The sequence below is a fragment of the Varanus komodoensis genome, unplaced genomic scaffold (assembly GCF_004798865.1).
Source record: "Varanus komodoensis strain SLA01 unplaced genomic scaffold, ASM479886v1 scaffold83, whole genome shotgun sequence".
Lineage (NCBI taxonomy): Eukaryota > Metazoa > Chordata > Lepidosauria > Squamata > Varanidae > Varanus > Varanus komodoensis.
This window is the reverse complement of record NW_025336520.1, coordinates 2450489-2475142: the sequence shown is the minus strand read 5'-3', so window position 1 is coordinate 2475142 and position 24654 is coordinate 2450489. Positions and strand designations below refer to the sequence as shown.

The following is a 24654-nucleotide window of genomic DNA, read 5'->3' as shown; positions in this document are numbered from 1 at the left end:
ATTCTTCAGTGTTTTTCACCAATAGCTTAGACTGCGTCCCTTTCGCGCCTGCCACTCCGGCGTCCTGAATGTGATGGATTTGGTAGGAAAATCCACTCACCTGTGAGGTCTGTTTGAATGTGCAATTTGCCCCTTGATTCAAGCATCGGGACCCCTTCTGATCATCCTGCTGGACAGAGCCCTGGGCTTCCTCAGCCAAGCCTTCCTGAGGGATCAAACGGCAACTGTGAGACTGGGGTAATTTGGCCTTTTTCTGTGAAATTCCTTACAGGAAGCCTTTTTATTCGACAATATGGCAGCTTCCCTGCGACTGCTAGATCTCCACACTCAGAATTCTTGCACCACAAAGGAGAGCAGAGAACCCGTTCCTGTGTACATAGTAAAAACAAGTGGTAAGCAACACATTCCATCATGTCTTCTACCTTCCTCCCAGCCCGAATATCCCTTTAATTACTAAGGCTGTTTATGAATAGTTTCAGCACCTTTTATTATTCCCTCCAACTGAGCTCCCTCCTGAAGAGGGAAGAAGGAAGGAATGTCACGGTTTAGATGGATCTGTCATTAACTGAAGAAATACTAGTGTTGGTTTTGGACCATGCAGGTAACCTAATTTGCCCTTGTAATTGCTACTGAAAGAAAATAAAGTACATTGTAAAGTAACTGGCTCACCAGTTGACTCTGATGCTCCGGAGATAGAACTGGGCCAAGCAGGAGCCTGAGGGAAGGCAGAAAAGGGAGCTGAGTGATGCACGAAGCCCTTTTCTTTTTCTGTTGTACCATTTCAGAAGCTGGTTTCCTGGGTGTATATGATCCTGAACCCAAGCTGCTGCGGTACTTCTTCACTTCAGATGGGAACTTAGCCTCTCAGGATATATTGCCCACCAGAGCTCCCTCAGGTACCTGATGTATGCATACACAGAGATGTGCAAAGGGCATTTCTAGCCTATCGTTTGCTAGATATCCTCAAGGCAGCTTCTGATATACAGCTTTAATGTACAATAAAATAGGGTTAGCTAAATCAGCAGACGAAATAACAGAGCCAGCAAGGTTAAAGGCCTGACGAGGACAGCAGGAGCCCAGTTCCTGCAAATTCAGAGTGAGTCTTTTTCTGCAGAGAGAGGCATGGAACCCCTTTAAAAGTGTGGATACAGTGCGTGATGCCCCCAGAATCAAAGGGGCTGCCCTTCCCTTCTGTAGAGGGTGCAGCCACGGCTGCCCCTGTGATTGGAAAAGCACCGTTGCTGAAATGGCAGGGACACCGTGTGCAAGATGCACTCCGCCCGCGGAATGCCATGCAAGCACCACACGGATTCCCACAGCTGTGGTCAAGTGAGCAGCAGCTTTTGGCAGTCCTTCGCAACGATCTCGCTTGACTGAAGCCGTCCGTTCTTGCAGGAGCATCAAGCGAGGGCGATTCTGGCTTGCATCGGCTCCTGTTCCAGCAGCCTGCGAACTCTACGCAGCACGCTGCTCTCACTGGTATCCTTAGCCCAACCACATGCCTGCAGATCCACGACACCATCTTGTTCATGGTTACAAGAGAACATCATCCAGTTTATGATGTGTAAGTACAATTCAACACCCAGGAGAGCTTGGCTGGCCCGGTGCTCTGCCGGCCGCAGAGGAATAGCAAGCTGCATGCGAGTCAGAAGCTGCTCTGCATGGAGTCACCTGGCTAGCCCAGGGGCTCTGCAGCGCCTGTGCAGACCGGCAGCAGCCGCCCGGGGTTCTAGAGAGGAGCCACCCCCATGTTGAGGACCAGACCTGGGTGCCTCTGCATGCGGAGAAGGTGATATTCGGATATTTGGCAACCCACAGTCCACGCTGACACTCAGATTCCCTTTTGCAAAAGCAGGATCACATTCTTTGAGTGAGACAGTGTGTGAATTACAGCATTTGGCGTCCACATGCAGGTAGATAATCCTTTCATACCCCTTTGGATTCAATCTTAGGCATGTTTAGACAAAGCAGCCCTGCAGCTCCCAACATGCCTCAGCCTTTCTTTGGTCTAAACGTGCATAGGATCATGCCCTTAGTTCCTAGGTGCTGTTTAGCAACCGAGAAACTTTACACCAATAACATAAACAGACTCTTCGGGAAGTCCCAGAATCTGCTTTCTAAGAGGTTTTTGTGGAAAGAGTGGGCAGGAAACCAATCGGGGTGCTTTAAGTCAGGGTGGCCCCCATGGAGTATCGGGCTTCCTCCAATATGAACTGCTGTTTGGAGGCTGCAGGAAACTCTCTCTGTGTGTGGCTGAATGCATGCACATGCGAAGGAATTTTAAGTGGTGATGCCTTGCCTTAAGCCAGGAATTTTAAGTGGTGGTGCCTTGCCTTAAGCCAGGTTGACTGAAGCATTTGATGAAGACTCTTTCAACATACGATCCTTCCTGGTGACAACTCCAGTTGTCCTCTGGTTGGATGTCAGGATGCGTGTCGAGCGGTAAACACACTTACCACTCTTGGTGGCCCTTTCAGGAGAATGTCATCCTCAATTTGCAGTTCCCAAGCATCAACATCGCGGAAGTGCCCTCACGCAGCTGGCATGCACCCACGGCGAGATTAAAGAGCAACTGTTTGGACAAGGCGGCCCTGGGGGGCTGAGGGGGCGGGAGCAGTGGCACCCCAGTTTCCCTGGGTGGTTGCCAACCCTAGCCACGCACGCACAGCCCCCATCAGCACAGAACGCCCCCCGCTGCCCTGATCTGTGTCCAGCGGTCCTTGCCTTTAAGAAGCGACACCTTCCTCGGATAAAGAAAGCCAGTGCGTGCTTCAAACCCTTGACCACCTTCCCTTAACTTTGCCCCCGCTGCCTTGCTCTTCACACCAAGGATGGAATCAGAAATAAAAACCGAAGTCCCCTTTCTGGAATTTACGACCATCTTGTGTCTCTTTGCAGGAACAACCTTTACAACACAAACCGTGAGTTTGACTGGGGAGCCTTTCGCAGACTAGCAGAGGAAACGAAACTGGACTCTGGCTTCTCCAACCTCTTCCTCTTCTTCTACCAGTTCCAAGATCCCGGAACTTATGTCCTGAGGCTAAGCAGCAACCAGCACAAAAGGATGGTCTGTTTCAAGCCACGGCTTGTTTGCTTAGAAAGCCAGGTTCTCAGCCCTTACAACATCAACTGTGGGTGGTACATTGCGTCTCACGACAGGGATGGGCAACGGTTCAACATTTTATTTATCCAGTTCTCTGTTTAAAAAATGTCTAGACTTCCTGTCAGTATAAAACTCCCTAGCCAGAGTACAGTCAGTAATAACATCACAATACAACAGCGTAAACACACAGAGCTCGAAGCATGGAAACTCCAGCCATTAAAACAATAAGATCCGTCGGGCTCCTGTCACATAATTAAACTGAGTTATGAAACATGCCGACTCACCTGGGCATTCTTCTGACGTGCATTTCTGTGTCTCTGTTCTCCTTCCATGAAGTATGTCCGAGTCATGCTGCCCAGTGGCCAATGCTATGAAGAGGGTCCCTTCTTCCCAACGACTCCCAGGCAAGTTGTACAAGTAGGCATCGCAAGGTCCCCGGATGTCGCTCTGAAACCCGACTGGCAAGCCATGCTTGGGATAATAGCAGGACTCCTCCTCCTCCTCCTCATCTGCCTGCTACTGATGGTGAGTAAACAAAGAGACAGCCGCAAACTCCGCACCATCTCCATTCCTGTGGGTGTGCGTGCACATCCCCGGAAAGGTGGAACTCTTCCTACACATGCAGCCACTTTGCCCTTCAATTTTGCAGATGCTTTGTCAAACCGTTGGCTGGTCCAGGAAGGGGAATCCCCAGCCTCACTTCCGAAAACTGCAGCTGAAATATAATCTAGATAAATATTCTTCCAGAGAATGCAAGGTCATTACCATCAAAAAATATCACCCTGGGATTCAGAAAAGGGGTTGTTTGGAGAAGGATCCCAGCCCCTTGGAAAAGAAAGAAGGTAGGGCTAATAAAGAATAATAATAGGCATGTCATAAAGACATGAATCAAATTTCATGGGTGCTTCTGCTGGAAAAGGTTGTTCCACATGATGAATTGCAAGTACTCTCTTGGTAGTTCATTTAGACCCTGGGAAATATACTGTGATCAGATCTTAGACTCGGAATGACCAGCTGTGTTGTTGTTGTTCAAACCATGGAGGCCCAGATTTGAACCCTTCCCTAGACAATTTTTCAGCGGACAGCATAGAAAATTCTTGTAGAAAAACATAGTAAACATTGTAGAAAATGGCATCCAAGAGGCTGGAGTTGTAAGCCCGTTTCTGTCTAAATATGCATAGCATCACACCCTGAATAGACTATATAGGAAAAGATTGGTGTTGTGTGATACCCTCCCTTCTGTGCAGCTTATCACTATTGTGTAGCCATCATTGGCAGTCATGTTGTCTCTCTTTCCAGGTGACTGTGACATGTGGCACTCGGAGGAAAACCTGGACCTGGACTCCTTCAACACCAACATCTTCTTTGAAATCCTGCTTTCCCAGTCCATGGCAGTTACAGCCAAGCTCAGCCAGTTCAAAGAAGAGGTGCTTCGTGGCCACATCCCTTGTTATTTCCTAAGATTATTTAGAGAAGATGGCCGGGTGCTACCTGGAGGCAAGAGGATGGTCCAGCAAGGCAGCACAGTCGTGGAGGGGCTCAACATTCACCTGGCGCAGGGACTTCACGGAAGCTGCCGGTTCCTTTGTCCATGTGATCCTAGGAGGGCACTGGAGTGCCAGTGCTAGAGTGCAGGCCCACTTGCAAGCTTCTCGCAAACTGCTATGGCTGCATATGGAGAGGCGCATTAAAGCCCTCACTGCCATCTCCGTGGCTTCTCAGAGCTGTAGGGTCTATTTTAATTTCTCTTGGATATCTGGGGTTCCTTGAAGGAAAACAATAATACTTCAATGTATTATTATTTCTATACACTGGGGAGGGTTATATTTCCTGGGGAGGGTTAGCTCTTCTCTCTCCAGCCAGGGCCCTTAATGAAAATGCAACGTACAGATGAGGCATGTAATAAAGCTTGTCCTGACATCGGTGGAAGCTGCCTGAGAGAAGGCGAATTGCATGCAGGTCAGGAGGAGAGGCGACTGGATGAGAGGGAGAGGGCTGGGAGCACATTTGTCTCATGGATCCCCACTGCACCTTTCAGGGAGGCCTCCCCCCTCACCCCCATTGCCACCTGCCTTGCAAGGGTAGCATAGCATGTAATGGTGCTCGTTGCTGGTGTGTTACTCTCGCAGGCATAAAACCTGTGCCAAGCCAACCGCCACCACTGGCTCATGCTGTGCATTCTCATTTCCTTCTGCAGCTGAAACTCTTGTACCACAAACTTCTGGAGGAAACAGCCTCGCTCAGAGATCTTTGGGTGGCGAGGATGTGTGTCCCTGGCAGAACAGACGCTTGCAACGATGCACTGATGGGAAATTACGTCAAAGCCAAGCAGCAGGTTGAAGGGCCCTTCCGAATGCTCAGTTTCTTCACATTAGGGAAACTCCTGGAAGAATTTGGTTCAGGGGTGGTGAGCCTTTTTCTGCCCAGGACTTGGTTCCCTGGTGGGTCACTGGTCAGCGATGGGGCTCCATGTTGGTGGTGGGTGAAGACCATGCCAGTAGGGCCAGTTGGAGCCCCAAGAGGGTGGAGGGTTTCCTCTTTCTGCCACCCCATCTCTCTCCCTCCCTCTTCCTTCCCCCATAGCAGGCTGCAAGGGAAGGAAGAGACGCCTCTTACCGGAGGTCTCCCAGCTCACCACGTGCAGAAGGGGGTCTACGTGTGGACTCAGAACCACAGGTTACCCCCACCTGGTTTAACCCTGCGTTGTTCGCCTTGAGTAAAAGCAGTGAACGGAGCTGCAATAATGCCCTGTACAATTTCCAAATGTGAATGCTCCTTGAGACAAATATTCCCAGGAATCCAGGCCTGGCTTCTTGGGCCTTCCATATCTGGTTGGATACCAAGGAGTTCCCATTTTGATTTCCTGGTCCTGGAGTACTATGGGATTATAATTATTTCCTCAAGAGTTTTAATGAATTTATTTGACACAGTCTTCCATTTGGGGACTGATCAATCCGCGGGGCTGTACGTTCATTATTCCACTCAGACTCAAAGAAACGTCTGTCTATTATTCATAACTATTATGGCTGGGAAAGGTATTTCTTAACGACCGCCTAGTGATAGCTCGTAACATCTGTTTATAAGTTCAACTCACAATTGTGCCAGTGTCCTCAAAAATTTGGTATGGAAATTCTTCTGTAACGGGTGCAGGTAGAATCAAATCCAGTCCATTAAATAGCAAATAGTGAATCAACAAAGAAAGCATTGTTCAGTGGACTGCCTATATTGGAAAGACAATGGACAAGCAGAATGCAGGTCCCTTCTTCACTTCATTCTAGATCACACAGGCTGCCCCCTTCTGGGCTTCATTAGCCCTCGTAGGGCAGTGAACAACAATTAAACACACAGAATTGAACAAGAAGATCAAGCCAGAGACATAAAACAGAAGAACGCAAAAAGATCTGAATAGAGGCCGAGTGCACCCGCTTGCGAGGGGGGGGGGGCACCCAAAGGCAGGGCAATCAGCCGGAGGGAAGTAGTACTTTAAGGCACCTTTGGACAGGAGAGGGCCTGCCACTCCCAACTCTTGCCGCTACCTCTTGTCTCGCTTAGGCAGAGGAAGAAATTCTGCGCCGAAGGCACCTTGCAGCAGAATATGAGGAGAGTGTGAGCAGACAGCTCCACTTACTGACTCAGGAGCTGCAACGCCAGGAGGACCAGTGGGTGGTGTTTACTGCTGCTCTCCGGGAAGCCATGAGGTTGGTGGAGGCCCTGGAGGAGTCGCTGTCTCCTGGAGAAGGGTCAGATGCAGGCTCTAAACCAGACCATCCCAGGTAAGGCGAGTGCTGCCCAGAGCTTGCTGGCGCAATGGCCTTGCTGTGTGCCGAATCTTTATTTCAGCAAACTGACCATGATCCGCCAGTGGCACCCGCACATCGCATCACTGTGCGACAGGTGGATAGGGTGCACCTTTGCTGAACACACAGACCAATATCTCCAGTAAAAAGGGGGGCGTTCGACAGCAAACATCACATCTATTCATCATTAAGTAAATGCAATATTTATATAGAGTTCTGCTGAGCATTTAAGCGCGAGCAGTAACTCTCAGTAATTTTAACCATCTAAGTGCTACCATTCCACACTGTACCAAAGTTTGTAGCAACAATATCATAATGCTGTTTGCTTATTTGTGGAGCGTGTTCATTAGGACCTTCCCAACTTCAGCAGATAGTTGTCTTTGGACAGGCTAATGGTTGTCTTTATTTTGTTGTCATGATGTTCCAGGTTATTAAGCCTCTTAGACGCTGCCAGTAGCCAGATGTCTGATGCAGTCATAAGGGAGAGCCACAGACTCATGTTGTGGGGTGTTCTGGGAGAAGGAATGGGGGCCCACCTTGTGGACCAGGAAGATACCCGGTTGCTCAGCAAGGAGGACCTTGTAGGTAAATGCAAAGCCTTTCAAACAGCCTTCCTGTCTCTCTTCATGGTCACTGTTATCATTAATAAGGGCAGGTTGGCAGAATATACACTTGGCCTGGAAGTACTCTAAGTTGAGACTTTCCCCGGCGATCCATGGAGACTGTCGTTCGGCCTCAAATTCTTAATTCGAGGACCTTAAAAGAGCTACGGTTCGGCTCCAGTGAGAGCCCATGTCTGCTCGGAGTCCTGCTCTGAGCACGGAGCTGGACTTGATGGCCTTGATGGTCCCTTCGAACTCGACTACCCTATGATTCTAAACCACAGTGAATCAGATTTCAGGTGTAGCTTTAGACAAGCCCTTTAAAGGTAGCTCCACTTTCTTTGCTCTCCAAGACTTCCACCTTCTGCAACTTACAAATCTTTTCTATTGTACGCTAGCAAATCCTGTTTGAACAATGCATTGTTGAGAAGTCGGTCACTTGAGATGGGGCAGCAGTTTGGCTCCCTTTTCCTTGCTTCATATGGATTTTGCCTCCTCTCCTACAAATGTTTTTAGGTAGTTCTAATCAGCCAATCAGATTGCAAGGACCCAATGGCATGGTGAGTTTACCATCTCATGATGCTTAGAAACACAGCAAAGTAGATTTTTTCCCCCTTTCCATTGAGTTAGATATTTGAGAAAATGAATGGAGGCAGAAAAAAATGGATGCAGTTTGGCCAGCTTGAACTTCCAGAGGCTGGTGTCTGTCTGTCTGTCTGTCTTCATTCGTTCTGCTTCTGTCCACAGGACCGGATGGTTCTGTGAAGGCACATCCTGCCTTGCGCTGGGACGCCACCACTGGACTAACCATGCCCAATGACGATGCTGTAATGCTGTCGGGCAGCCAGTCCGTGAAGCCCGTGCCCAAGGATCACTTCCTGCATCCCGACACTGGAAAACTGCTCCCCATCGCTGGGAATGTTGGCTTTGATGCCATCACTGCTAAGCTCATCCCCTTGGTCGATTTAGCATCTGGTAAGAGACGCCTGTACGTGATTGGTGGGAGGTGTGAGACAGAGGAAAAGAATTATTTCACAGAGTTCATCGTCAAACCATAGAATTCCCTCCCACATGATGCTGCAGTGACTGTCAAGCTGGATCTTTTTTTTAAAGAATTGGATTCATTCATGGGGGAGGGAGCTATCGGTGCCTACTAGTCCTGATGGATCTAGGTGACCTCCAGTATCAAAGGCAGTGGGTCTGGGTGCACCCATTGCTGGGGGCATGTGGGCTTCTTGTGGGCCACTGCTCGGAGGAGCGGTCTGCACGAGGCCAGCGCAGAGCCCGGAGGGTGGCTAGTGTCGAGCTGGGAACCTGGCTCAAGTCCTCACTCAGCCCTGCTCCGGGTTAGGCCAGCGGTCCACCTACTCCGGTGCAGCCGCTTTAAGGCGGCCTTCCTCCAGGTGCCCTTCAGGCGTGTTGCGCTCCCACTGCCCTAATTTCCAGCCTGTGCGGCCGGCATGCTCCACATGCAGCGGAACAAGGCGGTAAGCATGCTGAGGTGGAGGAACAGGCAGCAAAGCGCTGCGACTCAGCTTTCTGCTTGCGGGGGGGCTCTGCATCCAGCGCTGGAATGTCCCACTGGACGGCCCAAGTGTCATCCTATGGCACCTTCCCCACATGTTCCTCTTGCATGAGCAGACCATGCGAAAACCACGCGAATGTGATGCTAAAGCCAGCATAAACCAATCTTACCGTACCTGTTTTGCCTGGGATAAGTAAATGTCTGATCACATAACTGTGTTCTCACACCAGTCCGTGACCACCATTGGTTTCTCTGCCTAGGGAAGAGTCGTCGCTCAGAGGCCCCCATCTTCTCCTACGTTCCTTACCCTGTGTGCCCCGGTACCAGTCTACCTGTGAAGGCTAACCTACCTGTTCTGCAGCCAGAGAAGCTATGCAGACTGGGAGGCCTTATGCAGGATCCAGCGACGGGGATAGAAGTGCCGATACTCGCCGTTACCATTCACCCCCAAACTGGCCAGAAGCTGTCCTTGGGTGGGACATACCTGAATCCTCTAACAGGAACAGTGACGCCTCTTGAAATTGGGGGCCCGATGAGAACACCGGAAGGAGGGAAAATTGTCCCGATCCTTGGAGTCAGTTTGGATAATAACTTGGGTAGGTTTTTCTGGTTTCACCTCTGTAGAATAATAGTGCAGTGTGGCAGATGGTGTGGGGACTCTTAGGAGGGCCCCCTTTGCTTCCTGAGAGAAAACACTTCCGTGAGAAAGAAGACAGACTCGGCTAAAAGGTATGGCCTCCAGCTCACAGGTAGAGCTAGGAACGGTCGCTATCATTTCAATAGAAAGATGCTGCATCTCATTTGTGCTGGACTCGCTGGCCAAGCACTGTTTGCAAGTGGGGACTGCATGGTTTTGGCTCCCGTGATGGAGGTGCCATCCTGCTAGACCAGGTTTGGATGCCTCCAAGACTCTCCGTTGGCCAACTTTTAAACAGATGACTGCCCTCTGTTTGTTTATTTATTTATTTATTAAAACATTTTTATGCAACCCCATTCGCCGAAGCCTCGGGGCGGCTTAAAAGAATAAATTAAAAATAATTATAATAATAAATTAAAAAATATAAACATTAGATAAAAATACAAATCAGGACTCGTGCTCACCCTACATGCTTTGTGCACAGAAGGTCCGGTGCTTAGTCTGTAACCTATAAAGCCCTGAACGGCTCGGGACCTGGATACCCGAAGGAACACCTTCTTCCCTATTTGCCCTCCCTCCCCCTGAGATCGGCGGCAGAGGCCCTCCTCCGGGAGGCCTCCGTGAAAGACGTTAGGAGGCAAAGTACCGGAGGAGGGCCTTCTTTGCGGTGGCACCCCACCTATGGCATGCGCTCCCCAGAGAGGTCCGCCTGGCGCCGTCGTTATTTGTTTTCCAGCGCCAGGTTAAGACCCTTTTATTCCAGCAATATTTTAATAAGTTTTAATATTGTCTTTTCTATGTTTTTAACTGCAGCCAGTGTGGGTCGGGAATTTATTTACGTTATATTTTATGTTGTAAGCCGTCCTGAGGCTTTTGCGACAGGACGGCATATAAATATTTTTAATTAAATAAATAAATAAACAATCTTGCTCCCTCCTCGTAAAAAAGGACCAGGGAGCAGATTCTCGCAACCAGTGAGGGGTAAGCATCATAAATAAAAAAAACTCACACCTGTTCCATGCAGGGAGGATGCCACTAGGCTATCCATCTCTCTGAAATTGCTTCTAGAACCCTGTCAAAGTGGCATACATGATAAAAGCCATGCAAAGTGGAGAGAATAATAAAAACCAAAGAGATCAAACTGGCCACCTGCCAGCAAGACCTGTACCCAGAGATCCTTAGCTGCTCCTGAGGGCTGGAGTGAGCAAAGCATGGGCCCCCCAACATGACACAATCAGAGGGAGTGCATGGCTTTGGTGGGCTTTCCGTAAATGTGGGTGAGTTTTGCTCCATACTTTGTGGGGAACCACATTGGAAACAAACTATCTTAAGGTAGCAAACCTTAAGACTAAAGGTTTTAATGCCACTGAAGTGGGACAAAGCCTGAGGTTGGAGCACAAAGGTCCGAATTAACCCTTTTTGCTGTTCTCTGAATGCAGGAGATGTCATTCCACTGGGGGGCTTCCAGGGGCCTTCAGAAAACCTCCTGCTTATTGGAGATTCCTTTATCGAACCGCTGAGTGGGAAGATGGCGCGTGTGCAGGGCATTTGCCTTCAGCAAGACAAGATGGTCCCCCATGCGGGGGGTTACTGGGCAGTCCTGGAAGCCAACGTAGTTCTCACTCAGATCCTTGTGCTCAGAGCTCTAAGGGAGTATAAGGACTCCTTCTGCGGGGACCTCTGCCCTGCTGGAGATGGGCTCCAAGCCCTCAAAGCCGCAGAAGAGGACATGATCACAGCCCTCTCCCAGAAGCTGGCTTATTCAATGTTCTGGCTACGAAGCCTGGAAAACCAGCAAGCGCGTGCGTTGAGTCTCAAGAGCACTGGTGGAAAGCTGGGTAGGTGTCTGGATGGAAGTGCGTCAGGTGATGGCATGTAACGTGCGTGCAGGTGCTCTCTTGGGTGCTCAGCTTGGCCTCCAGGTCTCGCAGATGCTCTTCATCCTGGCTGAGGTCTTCCTCAGGCTCCCAGCCCCTCACAAAGACCCCTCCAGAGGGTGGTTCCTCACGCAGAGCTCTCCAGATGGACTTCCCCAGATATCGCTCAACAGCTCCTAATATTTGGTCCGGTCAGAGTCCTCTGGCCGTTCAGCTGTGTGGCCAGCACACCACCTCTCAGGCCGAGCAACACATTTTGAATGTTCAGATATTCTCCCTTCAGATGACACCAGATTCAATCCTGCCTTCCCATGTCTAAAAGTAGCGACACAACTTTGTTTCCCTCTCAGTGGTAACAGGAGCTCCTGTTTTGTTCCCCTACCAAATTCCCAGTGTAACTTTCCTCAGCAGCAAAACTGTTGAGAAAGGATTGCATTTTTCTTCCATTCTCAACCCATTTGGCCATTAGAGTGCAATCCTGTGCACGTTTAGACAGAAAAAGTCCTTCTCTCTGTCTCAGCTTGCATAGGATTGCATAGTCTTTGAACAAAGGTAACAAACTTTTCATCACTGAAGCAAAGCATAAAAATTAAGCAGTGAACTTTTACCAAAACATAATGGTTAAGCAATTTGCTGATGGGTGCACATTTGTTAGTCTTTATATGGTTCTGACTCCAATGTCTTTGTTGTTGTTAAAACCAAATTAGGAATGATCAAGTATCCTGGCACAGACCTTTGGCTCCCTGCTGTGTTTGGGATGAAGATCCCGGATCCTGGTGGCTCTGGACTGATGGTGCCCATCCTAGGTTTGGAAGGTGACTGGAAAACAGGGCAACCAGTCCCACTGGCTGGGACCGTAGAAGACGCTGATGGGAAAGGTAGGGTCTCAGCCTGATCTCAGCCTGGGCACCTTCTACTCCTCGTAGTTGTGGTGGAAGTTAGTGGGGCTGTGAGGCCAACCTGATCTCAGCCTGGGCACCTTCTACTCCTCGTAGTTGTGGTGGGAGTTAGTGGGGCTGGTTTAGTGGTGTCTTCTTCCTGTCAGAGAACCCCACACTTTGCCCAGTGGTCTGGGTTCTGGCTTTTGGAGAGGTGTCTCACCTGCTTTGCTCCAAAGCCAATGTTCTCCTTTGGCAACTTGCAGGCCTCGTTCCTCTTGCGGTTGGCTTCAGAACCATCGATCCCATAACTGGTGAGATGGGTCCAGTGATTGGGGCTCAGATCAGCCCTTGGACAAATTCTGTCATTCCTGTTGTCCAGATCTTGGGGAGTTTACCGAGAGGAGATACCGACCCAGATCTGGTAAGACCTACCCACCCATTTTTTTAACAGAGCATTCCTTGTTTTCCAAATTCCTCCTGAGGTTCACAACCTGCTAAAGGAAAGTTTTGTTTTTGTTTTCCAGCTGGCTGCTTTGGACAAGGAGATAACAGCCAAGCGAACATACTGGCATGGCCAACGGCAAAAAGAAGGAGAGCTCTTTAAAGAGCTGGAATTTTTACAACTGGATATCTTAGATGCAGCCAACGCAGGCAAAATGAAAAAGGTTCTGGGTGCAACTCTATCTTCTGTAAACAGAGTATTTCCAAGAGAGGCTTTGATCGTGAAATAGTCCTGCTTACCTCGCAAGCTTTTAGTGATGAATTGTCTTCCCTTTGTAATCTACCTGAATTTCCCACTCCTTCTTCCCTCTTGTAGAACATTCATTTAGTGAGAAAAGAGGGAATAGTTGCACAAAGTGCTATGGATATGAAAAAACAGAAGGATGTAGAAGGATCATGACAATGGCTAAAGGGGAAGGAATCACAAGAGCATGATAAATACTTCACATGCAAAAGCAGGCAGCATTTTGTCTATCTGGCTAGTGTTGTCAGCACGCACTGGCAGCAGCTCCCTGGGGTTGCAAGCAGGGTACTTTCCTAGCCACCTGGAGATGCTGTGTGGGATCAAACAGATCACCGTCTGCAGGCCCAACAGGGGCTCCCCAGCCCTTCCCCTCTCACTTCCCACTCCTGCTCAGAAGCTCAGTGTCATTTCTTGGAATGCTCTTCCTATTTCCTTCCTGCAGCTAAGGTACAGGGAGAAATTGAAGCCAGTTGAGGACATCTGTCACGCCCTCGAAGAGTCTGCTGCCCAGGAGACCCACAGGAGAGCCAGCACAGTCCTGACCATGACGGGGGACTCGGAGCAATCCCTCCGAACAAGAGGTAAAGAAACGCTGCACGTGTGCTTTGGACACCAAAGCACACCTGCAGGAGCTCTGCCAGTCTGCTCCATCATCATTCTTGCATGCACGATGCAGGTATTAACTCCCCAGCATATCAAGGGTTAAAACAAGGACCACCAGTGCCATCCGCACATCAGGATGGGCCGTTAAGCAGCGGCTTCCCAGCGAAGCTCCACGGGCAGCTTTGTCAGCTGAGCTTCTAATACTGTCCCCTCCTAAGAAGGTTGTGTTTGGTGGCTGCAGTGGACAAGGATGAGAGAGACCAGGAAGACCGGCTTCGGCTCCTCCTCAGGAAGGTTCTGGAGAGGCTGATGCAGTTTATTCAAAAGGTGCTACTGGAGGAAGGACGGCTCCAGATGCAGGTGAAGGAAGTGGCGCGTCAGTGGGGCAGTAGCCTTCGCACCGAGGAGGCCATCAAAGATAAATCCAGAAAGGTGGGTCAGCAGATCCCTCGGAAGGGTTCCTATATTCCTGTCCATAGATTGAAATGGCTCCTCTTGGGTGTTGAGGATCAAGGTTGGTGCTAGTCAACGTAAAGGACATTCCTGTCCATGTCTGCTCAACAGTAAGTCTCCTTCTTTCCAGTTGAGCTTACTCCTGAGCAGGCATATATAGGCTTGCAGCATTGCATGCTGGTTGTGAAGATTTTGCACCTAGCTGTTTATTAACATAATCCTCAAGTTCACTTTCAACAGACGGCAATAATACAAAATCACTTTGCATTTTCCTTTAAAAAAGAAAATGTATTTCTCCAAAAGAGGGCAGAAGATTCGCATGAAATCTCCGTGAGGTGGCCTGTATGTGTAAATGCACATTTAGAAATAATTCCTAGAATTTAAATAGAAATAGGGAAAGCTATGACCAGGTTGCCTCTGCTTCCAGATAACAGTTTTCTGTTTTTAAAGGGCTTTTGACTTAAAGAAATGTCTAGCCAAAGTCCAGCAGAAATATGAGGAACCATCTGGAAGCAGGAGAAGGGGAAAGAGTTGCAAAGGGAACCTGTGTTGTTGGAGGTGCAGGTGGTGATGTTGATACATAATGCACATGTTCCCCCATGCACAGGAGTGGAGATTTTTCTAAAAAAAAAAAAAAAAAAATAGCTGCTTCCCAAAAGCCAAACCCAAGTTCCCTCTCCCCATTCCGATTTTTGCAGGAGTAAAATAGGCCCATGTGCAAAGCTGGTTTTTTTAATTTCTTCCAGACAATGCTGCATCTTGTGACTGAATTCCAGGAGTGCGTGGGAAAGGAGCAGGCCTCTGTGCACAGTGCGTGCAGCCAGCTTGAATACCTCCGATACCTGTCAGATACGCTGGCCCTGCAGGCGAAGGTATGGGGTCCCCTGAACCCAAGGGGCAGAATGGAAACAGACTTTTCACTAGGTGGGTCTAAAATAACCTTCCTTATGCGGGTGCCCTCTGGAGGCGTTAGACAGCAAAACCCATCATTCCTAGCCAGTCCAAAATATCTGGAGGCATCAGCTTGGAGAAAGCTGATCTAGGAAGTCCATCCAGCAAGCAGTGACCACACGCCCCATATGGCTTCCCCCAGATTGAGATTCGTTCACACATTTTAATCTCTGCTTTCGAGGTGACTTCTGGGAGTGGTTCCTGGAGAAAACACCTGGCAAAAGTTTGCTGAAGCTTATTTCTCTTCTGTGTTTGAGGACCTTCTGTCCAGATCACCCCAGTGTTTCGTGAACTATCCGGGCGACTGGTTCTACAACGTGGCTGGAGGCCCCCGTGGGAGCTGGGAGGTCGTCCATCGGAAATTGATCCCCTTGCTCAAGTCAGTGGTCCAAGCTTTGGAGGACAACAGAAGGGGAGCCTCATGCCCTGAGATCCTTCTGGGTCTGGGATTAGGAGAAGGTATGGCTTCCAGTGCTTTTAGAAGGAACAACTACGGAGGAATCGTAGAATCCATATTGTGTGTAGGAATGTGGGATAATTTGGGCCCCAGCTTTTAAATGCATAGGTTGTCACTGATCCTAACTTTGTCTACTTCAGGGTGAGTGCACTGGTCCCCCACCTGGATCGGGACCACCGCACACAAATGTGAGGGGGCTAAACCTTCTCATTCAGCAGCTTCCTTCCTCTAAATGGCAGGGAGTCCATAGCATCCTTTCTTCGGCTGCAGGGGGGGCCCAGGGCAGATCCCCACGGAAGCAGAGGAAGAAAAAACACCCCCAGCTCCCAAGTAAAGAAATAGCCAAGCTGCACCCACAGGTGCTGTCCTGGCCTTCTGGCTTCAGGCAAGTGTCACAAACTGCCCTAAGAGCTCCAGCTATGGGGAAATATGGGCACGAAAATCAAATAATCTGAATAGCACAGACCGGATTAAATCCATCTGATGCCACGTTGAGGACACGTGGCTAACAGATGTTTTATTTATTAATATCCTGGCTTTTCAGGGTAGCGTACAGCAAGACAACTAAAAGCAGGCATCACGTTAAAAACAACGAGGCATAAAACCACATTAAAAAACAATGTTGAAGCCCCTTTGTCTCCACAGCTGCTCCGAGCGCTTTCTGCTGATTTAGGCCTGGGAAAAAGCCACTCCATTTGGACTGTGACTCTGCCTCTGCTTTTCCTCCCGTGTGGCCTGGCTGCTCTCCAGCTCGGGATAATTGCCGTGCTGAGCGGCACACACAACCAGCCACTGGGCTGCACCCTCGCCTTTCTCACACTCCCTCCCCGCTGCTCCTGTGCACAAGTGCATGCACACACACAGAGTTCAGGATTTTAATTTGGAGATGTATAAACACAGCATCCAAACTGCAGCAGATGCATTAATTCCCCTCTCAATTAAGTCAGACACCGTTACTGCAGAATTTTCATCCTCCACTCAGCAGCCAGAAAATCCATAGCAACCCTTTAATTTTTCCCTGCCGCTGAACATATGAATGTATAAAGAGGGGTGTTGTTGTTAGTCGCGAAGCCGTGTCTGACCCATTGCGGCCCGACAGACAACAGACTTTTAGCTACATCACTCACCTCACTGGGTCTCCCATAGTTAGACATCGGGAGGCTGGGGCTGGGGAAGCAGGGAGGCTGGGAAGAGGTCCTTTGGGATCTGTTGACACAGTCAAGAGCAGCTTCAAATGCCTCGTTGTGGCCACCACCTGCCCTTCCCGCTCCCATGGTGGGCTTCAGTGCTCTTCACCCACCACGCCACTTGGCGAATGGGTGAATCAAATCTCAAAGGAAGCCGGAACAGAGCTGCGGTGCTAAGGCAAGCCCTCACAGACGATCTGGAACGGTTTCCTGCAGTCCATCACAGTCCTTAAGGGTTGGGGTGGCTGGACAGCCTGCTCCTTGGAGGAAAGCCGGTGGGACCTTGGTGGGCCAAGGAGCTATGGTGGGCCATCGTTGGTCCCCGGGCCTGGGGTTCCCCACCCTCCTCTGTCTCCACCCCTGCACTCTTGTGCCGGCAAAAGCCGCCCAAGAAGCAGCGTACCCTGACAGTTCTCTCTAGGAACCCTTGTGGTGCTTCTCGCTCTCCTTGAAGGCTCCTCCTCCAGAAGCACTTTGAAGGTGTCTGAGGCTCCCGGCGAGCCTCTCAGGACTGCTACAAGTCAGGATGTGGCTCCCCCTGCGGTCATCCCCCCAGCACCACCTGCTTGGCCCACAGCGGATCACTCCCAGCTCCCGCAAGAAGTCCAGAACAGGTGAGACGGGGCAGAGGGAGATTGTGCTTGGCGCCCAGCTTGCATTTGAGGGGATGAAAGCAGTGCAGCGGGGACAATCCTGAAGGAGCTTTCCCCCGTGCTGGCTGGGGCATGCTGGGAGTTGTAGTCTGGCACAGCTGGAGGGTTCCCGGTCCTAACAGCAGCAGTGACACTTCTGGCTTGAAGTGCTGGGAAATGGGGAGAATTCATCCCCAGAAGAGCTTCCACGGTATTCTTTCTTCGCTGGCCTGATCTGTTTGGAAGTGCCAGCACTCCTCATGCTGATCCACAGACCGAGGACTGCAGGAGTGTCCGGGCACAGGGATCATGGGTCATGCAGCACCGAACTGGCAACAAAGGGCCTTCTTTGGGGTGGCCCCTTGATGGTGCAATGCCTTCTCCACTGGGGTCCATGAGGTGCCAACACAGTCGCCCTTTTGATGTCGGTTGATGGGGCACTTCTGCCTGCTGTGCTTTTTCAGTATCTAAGAATATTCCTTTCAGGAATTACCACAATGATTATTTTCCTTGGTGTTCCCATTGCTTACTCGGATGGCACTCCATTGCCAGTCCTCTTTGGAGTAAGGATCACCCACCATTATTTGAAATTTCCTCATTATGCTACACCTATGGAGAACAATCATCACTTTCCTAATATACAGCAGGGCCAGTGTCAAAACAGACTCTTTTCTTGCGTCTGTGAAAAAACCTGGACAAGAGAAATTGTCCTGAATTTCAGCCACACGCTATTCTTTTCCAAGGCTGGAGCCATCAATTTTCTCATTCTCAGATGTGTGAAATACCTGGCAATGGCCTTATAGCAGCTCTTGTTGCAGGAAGGCTGTTCACTAGAAATGTGTCTGGTCTGTTATAATCAATTTTACCTGTGCGGTAGATGCAAGCATTCTTCTTGAGAAATGGGTCAAGATGACTAAATTAGTTTTCTGTAAGGGAGCCAATTTGAACTCCTGCACAGGAACCGAATCTGTGGTTATTGGATTAATTGGCCTGCTTAAAGCCATTACTATTATTCTTTCTACTCCATTGTCCTCAGCACCTAAGCTAAAAACAAAACAATACAAGAAACCTGCAGCTCCTGCCCCAAGGAGCTTGCAATGGGGATTTCAGCAGCTGGGGGACATGACAGAGGGAGGAAAGCTTTAAGATGGGGGTGGGAAGGGAAGAGATTGGCCATGGAGGATTATAAGTAATGCTTTTCTGTGTCCAGCAATTTGTCTACCCCATTTTCGTAGCTGGAGGTTCTGGTCGTCTTCTTTCCACAGAAGTGGTTTATAAATACACTGATTTCTTCTGATATGATTGTGCTCTGATTGGGACAGGATGTTTTTGGAGAAACATGCCAGTGAAATGGTGCACCTGCAGCTCTCCTTGCTGGCAGAGGAAATTAACATGATCTCTTGCCTTCATGAATCATCCAAGCACAAGAGGAACCTGGTGAGAGAGACTCCTTTGATGGGAGCCGGTGTGGTGTAGTGATGAGGGTTGGACCCTGAGCTCCAGGCCCCATTTGGCTCAGAAGCTCACTGGAGGACTCTGGGACATCAGCAGGGTTGTTGTGGGACTAAAATGAGGGGAAGTACCATCTCCCTTGCTCTGGGCTCCTTGGAGAAAAGCCAGGGACTGGGTTTAACAATATGTGATCCATGAATTAATGAAATTGAGGCAGCGAAGGTTTTTTTCCCATTTTTGCAAAACTGAGGACCCCTCCTGTGAACAAAAGGGTCCTGTGTCTAGTCCTCTCTTACCTGACCAGGTTATCTGTTCCCATTTCAGAACTCTGTGTAACAACAGCAAATCTTGCTGCAAATTTGACAGCCCTTTGGCACAATGGGGAGGAGCAGCTTTGGTGTGGCAAACATTCCCAGGGCCCAGAGCCAACTTCATCAGATGGAGGCGATGTTAATTAGCAAATTAGCCATACCTACATTTCTCTAGCTAAATATATACACATATATACACATTCATGAGTACAGAGAAAGACATTGAAAATGGTGGAGGGGAACATTGCAGGACCAGATGATGTGAGGCATTCGACGTGACTAGATTACACGTGTCTGATTCTTCGGTTTGTTAAATTGTCCTGGGGCCCAGACTGGGGACAGGGCTGTGCTGCAAGACACAGAAGTTAAAGGCAGCGCTCCGTTGGTGTCCCTGCTCTGACTGGAGGAGATTTAGCAAAGGCAGTTTAGCAAAACCAAACAGCACCAAGACCTGTTAAATGCAGCCCCGCATCTAACATGGCATCTCCCTTGTCGCTCTGGTGCTCCGTCCATTCATTCTTCGGTTTTGGAGGGCCCCAGCCAAGGTGGCCTTCCTAGCACCAGGGCCACCAGCTGTGCGTCCTCTTTCCCATCGTGGCCATCACGGGCTTGCTTGGCAGGCAGAGGGCTGGGGAGCTCGGCCGTCTTGGCGTCGTCTGCTTCTCACTCCCTCCGTTGCCGAGCCAGAGAAGGGGCCGGAGAGCAAGCAGGCTGCAAGGGGTTAGAGGGGGAGGAGCACATTCATGCTGGGATGGGCAGTGGGCCCTTGGCAGGTGCCTGGACATTCCAACTCGTGGCTCTGGCTCTGGGTACCAAGCGTATGTTATTTTCCTTGGCTAAATAATATGTGAGTAGCTGGCGCACAAAAGGGGAAGGAGCCAGGCTGTGCAGTCCTGCAGCCTCGCACCGTTCCTTTTGCCCAACACCGCTGAGATGCAGAACATTCTGTCCGTGCCAAGACAGAGCAGCGTCCGAGGGAGGAGGGTTTGGTGCATTAAGCAGCCCTCCTTTCCTGGACAGAAGCAGGCGAACGACCTCATTGCAAGGAAGAGAAGCAGCAACTCCAGGATGCTTTTGCGGGTGGGATATGGACCGGGTCCCCTTTGACACCACCTTTGCACTGCCCCATATCCTCATGGGATTCCTATTGTCATTTTTCCAGGGAATGGCACACAGCCAGAACTTGGAAGTAGCCCAGGAGTGGGAATCCCTCCTGTTAGAACTGGCTGAGCATCACCGGCATGCTGAAGAAGACCTCGTCCAGCAGCAGCAGGAAGAAATTACTTGTGTTGGACTCGATCCTGATCAAGTGGTGCTCAAAGGGGGTGCCTTGTTCTCTCTAGACGAAACCCTGCAGCTCCTCGTGTTGCTTCATGCCCATCTGCAGAGAGAACACGCCGACCCTAGAGCCCCTGTGGCAGCGGAGAGGAGCGTGAGTTGGAGTGGGAAGGCACCTGTGGCTCTCCGCTCTGCAGGTGTCTCACTGCCTTCTCTCTGTTCCCTTTCTGGGGAAAAGGACGTGGGTTCACCTGTAGCAGGCTGGCATGGGTGCATTTGGTGGTGCAGGCAGGATTCGGGTAGTTCTCGAATTACAGAGGGCTGTCTGAAATCTGCAAGCCCCAGTTTGCCCCAAGCTTAGGCAAAACGCCAACCACTCTGCCCTTCCAAAACCGTTCACTCAGGGGCAGTCATAAAAGAAAATTTCTTCAAGTTAAAAAAAATACCGGAGGAGACTGGTGTTTCCGAGAGTGGAACCTGAACGTGAGGGTTTGGATTACACAAAGGAGGACTTGGACTAGACATTAAGTCCCCTCTCTGTGGGGCCAGCCCTTTTGCAGTGAAACGGAGGAAGTGGTGGGAACCATGTCTGTGCGGGGAGAGTGGGGAGGGAAGTATTGGAGAAGAAGAGGTGAGGGCGCAGAGGAGAGAAAGGGGTGCGTTGCTTTTGCACGCTCCTAAAAGGTCGAACACTCTAAGCAGGAGGGTCTTCTCAAGGAATGGCAAGGGGGTGCCAGATTCTGGTCTCGTGTGTGTGTGTGCGCACGCGCGCGCGTGCACGCTTGTGCAACAGGGCTCCTCTTGATCTTTGTTGTGTCTCCATGCCCTCGCTTGCAGCCAGGCGAAGGTGGCGGGTGCAGCAGACCGGGTGCAGGGGGAGGCGAAAGACCAGCTACTTTGGGGGCTGGATGCAGTGGAGACTATCAGAGCCCCTGCACCTTTAGTTCAGCAGGTGCCCCTGGGCAGCGAGTGAGCAGGCAGATGGTCCCCCGGACATGCAGGACTCCACTTCTGGTGGGCCACCCACTAACAATACCTGTGCTTCACAGGAAACACACCTGGAGGGCAAATTCGGTGCAGGCTTGGTAGCTCAGAGAATGAGAACTGCTGCAGTCAAGATGCTGAAGGAAGAAGCTGCAAAGCAAGTGTGGACATACCGAGTTCTGGACTGTTACAGCCGCTTCCAGGTACATCCAAACTCTCCCGGGGCGATTTTGTCGCTCGTGCATGTTCTGCCTTCATTCCCTTAACAGACTTTGGTCAGTAGCAGCTCCTTCACCAGCGATGCTTCTGTTAACATCGATGTACGTTTCTCCACCTTGTGCTTCCAGAGACGAACTTGCCCTGAAGATGTGCTGCAGGCTCTGGACAGCTTATGCTACCAAGTCACGGGGGAAACCGTGGCCTGGGATGTGGCCCAGTCAGCAGAAGCAGAGCAGGTGGAGAAAGCTGTGAACTTCATCCAAGAGCGCCAAGCGGACGGGGATCCACGTGCCTGCTTCAGAGGAAGGGAGGAGGCTGATCTGAGGAAGCTGCGAGTCCAGATCCAAATGGAGCTGCAGGCACAGATAGAGGAGAAGGTATTATTATCATTATTACGCATATCCCACCTATTCCCAGGGACTGGGGCTCCAGGTACTGCAACTGTGCTAGATTTGCTGGCTGGTACCCAGGTGTTCCTTCCCAACTGTAAGGTTTCACTATAAAGACCTCTGCAATATTCCTCTTTTGTTTCACAAAGCCAGCCTAACTGGCCAGCTTTACCACCACAAAGACAAAATATTAAAGACCGGATGGCACATTTGGTAACAGTAGTAAGATTAATGATAGCAAGAAAGTGGAAAGTAAAATGTGACTATTAAATAAATGAGTTTGGAATATAGCTACTAACAATAAGGTAACTTACGACATTAAGTTGAAAAAGGGCTGGATAAGTAAAAATAATTCTGATGATATTTGGAGAACATATACTGAATACGTTTTAGGACAGGGAAATGGGTATGTGCCCTCACAAGGGGCACTGCCATTTTGGAAGGGAAGTGGAAGCTGCCTGGATGAATAAATGATTTTATACTAAGTATCATGTATCTGTTGGTCCTGATGGAAGATAGCACTGCTGTTATTGTATTGTTTCATTATCATCATCAATTATTATTATTATTATTATTAATGAGACAATTGTTATTGTTGATAACGGATGATGATAATAATAATTTTACTATTTATATTGTTTTCTATTTGTGTAGATTATGAGTTTTGTTTTCATTGTGTTTTGTTTTTGTTTTTTCAAAACTAAGAAGCATTTTAGAGGACTGCAATTGGGAGCAATCTGCTTGGAAGAAGGGTAGGGGACCCCCCCCCCAACAGCCCATTTGCTTGGCATTGCATGTTACCCTCTTTCAGTGCCTTCTAAATGTTTCTGTGCCTGGTTTTAGATCAAGGAAAGTGTTGCCTGATCTGGAAAGGGAAGAAAGTTTTGTGTGTAGTTTCACAGCACTACAATAACACCATGCAAACTTGTGGACGTATAATGAAATGTACAGAGGGGTGGGAAAAGATTCTTCTGCACACACACTCAAATGTGAAAAGGAAATGGTTTTAATGCAAATAATCTGGAGGAAAAACCCTTGGTAAGGTGATGGGTAAAGAGCCTCATGTCTCAAAAGGTTACAACGGTTTTCCTAAGGCTCCGTTACTTGGCTGCTAAAACATACTTTGGGTATTGTGGGCTTGCTGGCTGTGTCCTTGCTCCCAGCGGAAGGCCTCTACCCAGGCTAAAAGTGACCCAAGACCTCCGTGCTAGCGTCTTCCACGCTCTGCGTGTGGTTGGAAACAAGCGTCTTCAAAGGCTTCCCCATGTGTCCTCTCTCTCCAGGTGGAGGCCAAAGAAAGGGAAGTGATGCAGGAGGCTGCAGAGAGGCTCGCTGGACTCCCTGCTGAGCACGTGACGTATTTCCTGCTAACTCAGAGGCACCTGCGCCAAGCGGTCCTTGTCCTCGCCGGTGGCCTCGCGCTCCAGATCGCGGGTCCGACGGCCCCAGGGGTCCTGGACGTGAGGACATTTCTCTCTTTGTGCAATTTGGCAGCACGCAGCCTCCCCCAGCCCGGTGCCTTCCATATCTGTCGTGCATGGGCTCCATCATTCCTGCTGATGGGAACTGCAGTCCAACATGGCCGGAGGGCACCAGATTGGGGAAGGCTGGCTTGAGGGCTTCTTGATATTTTTTGTAGTACCTCTCGGTGGTTCTCACAAATGCAAATCTCTGGCAACACCCAGGGCTGCCATAGGAATTTGTTCAGAGGTAGCGTCTCTCCAGGTGCTGGGGCTGAATGACCGGGCAAGGAAGCTTTCTATGCATTCCGAGCAGGCTGGCCACTGTCGGAGGCAGGAGGCTGGGCTAGGCTCTTGGTATAATCCAGCAGGGCTCTCTTCTAGGCTTAATCCAGAGAGGCTGGGACCATCCTGAATCCAGGCCTTTTCATGCTTCAGGAGCCGCTGGAGGATGACGACATGGATGCTGTCGCGCAGCTGGTGGAGGCGCGGAAGGGGTGCAGGCGCTTGCTGCTGGAGCTGCAGCAAGCTGCACGGATGCTCCGGCTGAGGGAGAGGCAGCTCCAGGAGATGGTCCGGATGCTGGGGGCTCAGCCCTCCGACAAGGGGACTGCAGAACGACAGGTGCCCAGCTGCTGCCCACACCGTCCAGGGCTGAGGGGCACGAAGGCCACGAGAGGTGGCACTGAAGGAGCCAAGACACATGCTCATTGCTCAAATCAGCCAGCGCACCTGCCAACCTGGAAGCACCGGCCAGGGCTGGGGACTGCCGGCTGGCCCGCCCTGGCCAGAGGGTGCAAGGGAGTAACCTCGGGCCGGCAAGGGCAGGGTGGCTGCTCCCCAGAAAGGGGACACTGGTTTGCATAAATTGCACTTTAGCCACTGCTTTAGGAAATACTATCGTACTGGAAATGGAGACCTGGTGCGTCTCGCCATCGTGCGGAAGACCGTGAGAACACGGGGCTCGTTCTCTCTGCTGCCCAGGTCTTCAGGGCCCTGCCACTTCTCCTCCAGCAGGTTATGGCTATCTGGGCCATGCGTAGAGGGACCTCGTGAGTGGTGGCCCCGTCTGCTAGCCTTCCTCCCCTAGGGAGGCTTAGCAACACGCGTC

At 50.2% G+C, this 24654-nt stretch overlaps 1 protein-coding gene across 1 annotated transcript; it reads left to right on the top strand.

Moving 5' to 3' along the window:
• The first annotated feature begins 13711 nt into the window (after nucleotides 1-13711).
• LOC123036848 lies at nucleotides 13712-24586 on the top strand. Its single transcript, XM_044456328.1, has 12 exons — nucleotides 13712-13748; nucleotides 14012-14202; nucleotides 14970-15095; nucleotides 15432-15633; nucleotides 17273-17432; nucleotides 18773-18887; nucleotides 20376-20645; nucleotides 21541-21678; nucleotides 21823-22071; nucleotides 23367-23543; nucleotides 23982-24222; nucleotides 24528-24586. The coding sequence occupies exons 1-12, from the start codon at nucleotides 13712-13714 to the stop codon at nucleotides 24584-24586; spliced, it is 1965 nt and encodes a 654-aa protein (XP_044312263.1).
• The last annotated feature ends 68 nt before the right edge of the window (nucleotides 24587-24654 follow it).

Coding starts and splice junctions, on each gene's coding strand:
- LOC123036848 (XM_044456328.1), top strand. CDS start 13,712: ATGACGGGGGACTCGGAGCAATCCCTCCGAACAAGAG. Junction 15,634..17,272: donor GGGTCTGGGATTAGGAGAAG/GTATGGCTTCCA, acceptor CTCTCCTTGAAG/GCTCCTCCTCCAGAAGCACT. Junction 23,544..23,981: donor CGGCCCCAGGGGTCCTGGAC/GTGAGGACATTT, acceptor TTCATGCTTCAG/GAGCCGCTGGAGGATGACGA.